Raw genomic sequence first — 6,000 nt, 5'->3', positions numbered from 1 at the left:
TATAAATGAGTTTTTGAAAGGAACATTGTAGACACTCGCGCGCGTCTTTGCCTATAGTGATCCCGTATCCAACAGGTACGAATGGAAAACCTATTTTAATCATGATCATTCCTTCAAATTGCTGTACCTTTTTAAACCAACCGTTTCTGTTTGGCGAGTTCTGGCACGTTGGGGGAGAGAAAGATTTATCGCCTTGCGCTTCGCCTGTCCTCCCGGGGAGCCGGGGGAGGGGGGAAGGGAGGCGACTTCGAGTACAAAACAGGCTTGGTTTGTTCCTGGCCCAGACTTATCTCCATCATAATTTAGCAGGGGTGGTGTAGTAGCGGGGTATAGTGGAAGAGGATGGAGGGAGGAGAGGGTCAGTGGGCCAGTAATATTGAACTGTTTGTTTTTTCTTTTCTCGCCAGATTCAGTGGTTTCGAAGCCTTACATAGAAGATTCCTTTTATCTCTACCCGACTAAACTATCTATTGTTTTATTTTTTGACAGGAGGTGAAGGGTAGGAATGGGGTCTGATCAAGACAGCCAGCTTATTTGGATTGAAATAAAAAACGGACCAAAATAAAATCTACCCTGTACTTTTATTTGACGTTATTGACTATTCTGTTGTTTAAATAGAATTGGGACTCCAATGGAAAAGTTCACGAAGTGGTATTGTTCCTTCTGTAGCCTGCGCACAAACCGGGTGGGGGGGGAGGGGGTACTGAAGAGAGTTTTGTACGGGGAAGCCCCTCCCCGAGGTCCAAACCCTTACTCTTTTTACAAACCATTTTTGACAGGAAAGGTAACCCTTTCATATGTCTTCGATAGGAAATGGTACCGCTTTCACCTACCTCCACGTTACAGTAAAAACACTATCTTTTTTCGTCAGTTGGGTTAGCCTCCCTCGCAGACGCTTTTTTTGGCTCGTCACCCAATCTTTCCTCCCCAAATATGAATATAGGATTAATTAACGGTTAATTAGACTAGCAGGGCCCCGTTGTTCAAAGCACAGTTAAGTTAACTCCTCAGGGTTATTGTAAAGTTTGATTCTAGTTTAACTGCTAATCGATAAAGATTTTTCCAAAAGATTTTTGCCTTCAATTTGACTTTCACTTTTTCTTTAATTTTAGCTTAAAATTACCTTTAAGAAACATTTTCAACGAGTGAGATGACAACCTTGGTTAACTTTTAATCATAGGTTGACATTCATCAGCTTTTGAACAACCGGGTCCAGATCGCCTGTGGCCTGATTATTCATTTCTCAGAAAAAGGTGAGTATTCATTTCTCAGAAAAAGGTGAGTAGAATTTCTTGCTAATACCGGCGAGAAATACCAAGGTTATAGTACGATGAATAATACTAATAATGATCATTATTTACTTCTTACTTCATCATTATTACCATCTACCGTAAATCCTCGAGTAAGCGTCCCATCCTTGACCAAAATTTGAAATAGATAAGAGGATTGGCCTCTAAAGAAACTGTGGTGTTGCGTCGGTGGGTGGGAGGTTGGTAGAAACGGACCTTTGGTTTTATCAATAGAGCTGATAAGGTCATTTGGCCACTGTAAAAAAGAAAAAGAAAAAGAAATTCAAGTGTTAATGTTTCGAGCGTTAGCCTTTCGGTCAAAGTGAATCCAATGCGTTCTGACGAAGGGTTAATGCTCGACACGTCAACTCTCGAATCTCTTTAAGCCTGGTTAACACGTACGACGCAAGCATAAGCACAAGAGACCTACGTGTAAACCGGTGCGACGCAAGCATAAGCACAAGAAACCTACGTGTAAACCGGTGCGACGCAAGCATAAGCACAAGAAACCTACGTGTAAACCGGTGCGACGCAAGCATAAGCGCCTTGTGCTTGCGCTTGTGCTTATGCTTGCGTCGTCCCGGTTTACACGTACGACGCAACGACGCAAGCATAAAGACACAAGCGCAAGGAAAGGAAACTGAAAAACAGTGACAAGTTGTCAGCGTACAATCTAGTTACTCATGCGTTGCCATTTTCCGCCATGTTGGAATCAAATCTCGCGCCAAAAGGCAGCCCGGCCGCGCGATTGCGCCAAATTTGTTTTGCTTCTGCGCTTGCGTATGCTTATCGCACGTGTAAACATGCTTGTGCTTGTGCTTATTCTTATGCTTGCGTCGTACGTGTAAACCAGGCTTTACGGTGGCCAAATGAACCCAGTTGATTAAATAAACATTGAAAATTTGAAATAAACCCTTCCCCTTGAGTAAGTGTCCCACTCGCCTCCCTTTCCCTCCCCTCCCTATTTAGCACTGTGGTACTAACTGGGGACACTGTAAATGACTGAACCAAATATGTATTAACTAAACGTAGGCTAGAAATCCCAACTGACGGGAGGCAACCAGTTGGCAATTTACAGAGAGTGGCCTTGGATTTGAAAACAGGCGCAGTGTGAAACAGATCCAAATGGTCGGAGTGGGAATTGTCGGAGTGGTTGTTCTTGCAAAGTGAAATCAGCAAGATCTAGCAATATTTCTTGATTGTTTTTAATATAACGATTATTCCACTTGCGCTTGTAGGATATAAGGTGACTTTAGCCAACTCGGCATTACGTACCTCGTTGGCTATCTATAATCTCATATCCAACAAGCGCGAGTGGAACAATAGTTAAATATTCTACTGGTTCACGTGGTGTGTGTTTTCAGTGTGGCCAAATCTGACGGCCAAACTGTGACAAGCGCCAGATGCATCCCGTGTAAACATTGCGGCTTTGCCTGTAAAACACGAGCTTGTCAAAGTCAGTGTCCTAAACAAAGAATCTTGTAGCCGATCTGCTGTGTTCCTGTCAGCCGGGTTATAACAAGTGCTATTTCATAGTGTAAAAGTGCCTCAGTTTACGAAAAAGGTTCAGGCCTATTGATAGGGTCAAATACGACAATTTAGTTAAAAAACGGAAACATATTTTCGGGGGAACGTCAGCTCAACATTTGGTCTTTAAAGTTAAGTAGCTGTACTTCTAGAAAGAAACTATTTTGGTCTTTTTTTTGTGACAAAAATTCTGTGATATGTTGTGTTTGATTTGCCAAAAAATCCCTTATGACTACTACCACCACAAACACTACCAGAGTCGCTACTGCCATCGCCTCTGCTTCCTTTAGTTACTTCCGTTCAGGCTTTTGCTGATTTCCTACACAAAAATATAAGGAAATGAAAATATAAGGAAATTAAGCAACAGCACAAACATCCGAAAAAATCCTTGGCCATTTGTTAATATTGATAACTATTGGAAAACAAAGTCTAAGGCTACGAACCGCGAGCGCAATGTGTTCTTCTCAAACTCATAAATAATTCATGGTGAGAAAACTATGGAAATCACTAACGCGAATAAGGTTTGGAAATGTGATCTTAATAACAGAAAATTTTATGAATTTTTGTTTTTAATGTCTTCCAGAATTATTACTGGTCTGAAAGCTATATCAAACACTCGAAAGAGTGTTTCATCCTATTTCCAAAAACCTCGTGTTTGTTACATTACTTGAACGATGCGTGTTGCAAGACGTCATGTACATTCTCATTGGACTTTTGACCCTCAACAAAACGGCTTTATCAAAAAAAAAACAAACAAACAAACAAACAAACAAACAAACAAACAAACAGTTGTGTAGGTATTTAAATATTACAAGGAACTGGAATTGAGTAAGAACTACAGTGGAACCTTGCTCTACGGACACCCGCTTAATATGGACACCCGAACTGATTACGGACAATTTTGCTCAGTTGTCCCGACGTAAAGCTCATATTTTTCCTCTAAAATTAACCCGCTTAATACGGACACCAGTTAACACTTTTCTACATCTGTCCCGAGTGACAAACTCTCATACATCGTCCACCCCGCTTTACGGACACTGGTTTTCTGCACACTGTCTATTTTCATTGTCACAATCATGCCAAATGTAGGCATTGTACCCTGTTCCGAAATAACGACAGATTTCTTTGGGTTAATACCGAACGATTTTATTACCAAAATCAACAGCTAACCGTAGCGTGACATGTTTGAACAGTCTGTCTTTCTTCTTGCGTTTGACCCTTGTACTATAGTCCTTAATAAATTTTTCTGCCTATTATGCCTACACAAAAGTTTCGCTTCTTTGGTCTTTTGCTGCAAAAGACATTTGCTTACCGCTATCAGCATCTGCCTCTGCTCGAAGGCTGATACTGATAGGACTTTTATTCCGTTCTCGTGTTTCAAGAACAATATCGTAAGTTTTAGTCCGAGTATATGGTAAGTGAGCGTAAGGTCTCTTTAGTTTGAACTTGTTACAGTTACCGTTAAGAGTCTCAAAGCGTTTTGTTGCCATAGAAATGTCTGCTTAAGCCTTTGTATCGATAAAACATGTGTCTGTGACGTTTTTTCTAAGAGCCCGCTTAATACGGACACTTTGGCGTGCCCCCCTTGGTGTCCGCCAGTTAACCGGGTTCCACTGTATAGGAAAAAAATATGAAATAGCTTCAAAACCAAACTTTTATCAAAACTCGGAGAGACTGTCAAAGGCTCCATGAGAACCGGTCTCTACAACTGCACACATGTCTGCGGGGTATTACGTCAGTTGATCTTTCTTTTACTGTGTCACATAGTCGTCATGATTACTGACCACGTTTTATCAAGCGATGGAACATGGTGTCTCGTGAGAAATCCGTCAAAGCCGATTGTAGCTTCTTCTAATTTAAAAAGTGACTTTGTATTTTCATTACAGTAATCGAGAATTGTTTGATGTATGAACGAATTAAGTAGATGATACAAATTTAGCCAACAATTTTGACCAAAACAAAACAACAGGGAAGTCTTAGAAGCGAAAACATAAAAGGTCATAACAGTTTTAATTTATGTCATGGAGAGTTCCGTAGTACAGGGAACTGATCACCATAAACTATGGCAAGAAGATTATTTTAATATTTGTTATAGATTTCTCTGTTTCTGTCGGGTTCACTTGGAAGATATTCAGCATATTGGAAACTCAGTGAGCTACTAGTTTCCTTGTCAGTTTAAACCGGAGATTTCCGTTGCAAAGGAAACTGATGCCCATAAACTATTAAAATTATAGCAAAATGAATTTGTTTATTGTTTGTTAAAGGCTTCCCTGTTTCTGTCGGGTTCTCTACAGCGGAAGATATTCAGCATATTGGAAATTGAGCTTGTTTCCTTGTCAGCTTAAAACGGAAGACGAAATCAAATACTTTCAGTTAAAAAGTCTCATGCAGCAGACCGTAAGTTGTTTCAGCCAGAACGACGGTGTCATTTGTCCAATCACAACTAAGAGTTTATTTTACACATTTGCTTCGGGTTTTCGAGAGCTATAAGTTTTGCGACTCATCTGAATAGCCCCAAAACGTTTCAACCTGTGCTGAAGCACGATAAATGGACAGAAAAAGCAGTCAAAAAGGTGCTTGAGAACAATTTACGTGAGCTAAGTGGCAAAAATTACTGGCTTGTCCAGACGTTTTGAGAGGGCTCAGTGAATCACTTTCCCAGTTTATTATTTCCTTAACTCAACGCTACTGCAACCTTAACTCGCGCCGCCTTACGGCCCGAGTAATAACACAGGTGCTGAACCGTTATTCCAGACGTCCGGCTCAAGGAGTACGGCTAACAACACGACTTTTAGCTGCAATGGAGTTCACGAAACAGCCGTCTTTGGCGCTCGCTATAGCCATGGCTTTTGTTTTGTATAGTTTGGCCAACGGCGTTTGCATTCAAGAGGAAGAAGGCGGACCAGTACAGTGCTGCGATCAAAGAGAGCTTGGCGGATCACTGTTGTGCTGTCCGGGAACAAACGGAAGTTGTAGGATGGCGAGTATTAATAAACCTGGTTGCTACTGTGACGAGTACTGTGAAACGGCAAGAGACTGCTGTCCCGACTTTCAAAGTGTCAAGGAACCATGTGGCTTTGGAAATGGTAAGTACTGTCTGACACAAAGGAATTAAAACTTGAATGTCTTTCCATTTTTGCTTTGTACTCTACTACTCTACCACGAGTGGGTTGCAAAAATAGAT

General features: G+C 41.1%; 1 protein-coding gene across 50 annotated transcripts in view; it reads left to right on the top strand.

Annotated features, from left to right (window-relative positions):
- Positions 1 to 5,321: 5,321 nt before the first annotated feature.
- Positions 5,322 to 6,000, top strand: part of LOC146471570 (uncharacterized) — a 99,112-nt gene continuing 98,433 nt past the window's right edge. For 28 of the 50 annotated variants that reach the window (XM_085120070.1, XM_085120040.1, XM_085120058.1 and 25 more), the window contains exon 1: positions 5,322 to 5,902. In XM_085120070.1, coding sequence (XP_084976196.1) covers positions 5,617 to 5,902 — 286 coding nt within the window. In that variant the 5' untranslated portion in view covers positions 5,322 to 5,616. The remainder of the gene's footprint in view (positions 5,903 to 6,000) is intronic. The other 22 variants (XR_014866672.1, XM_085120075.1, XM_085120053.1 and 19 more) reach the window with 1 other exon arrangement.

Source organism: Pavona decussata, unplaced genomic scaffold (genome assembly GCF_977016875.1).
Source record: "Pavona decussata unplaced genomic scaffold, jaPavDecu1.1 SCAFFOLD_102, whole genome shotgun sequence".
Classification (NCBI taxonomy): Eukaryota; Metazoa; Cnidaria; class Anthozoa; order Scleractinia; family Agariciidae; genus Pavona; species Pavona decussata.
The sequence above is the reverse complement of the archived record's forward strand: the minus strand, read 5'-3'. Positions and strand labels throughout refer to the sequence as shown.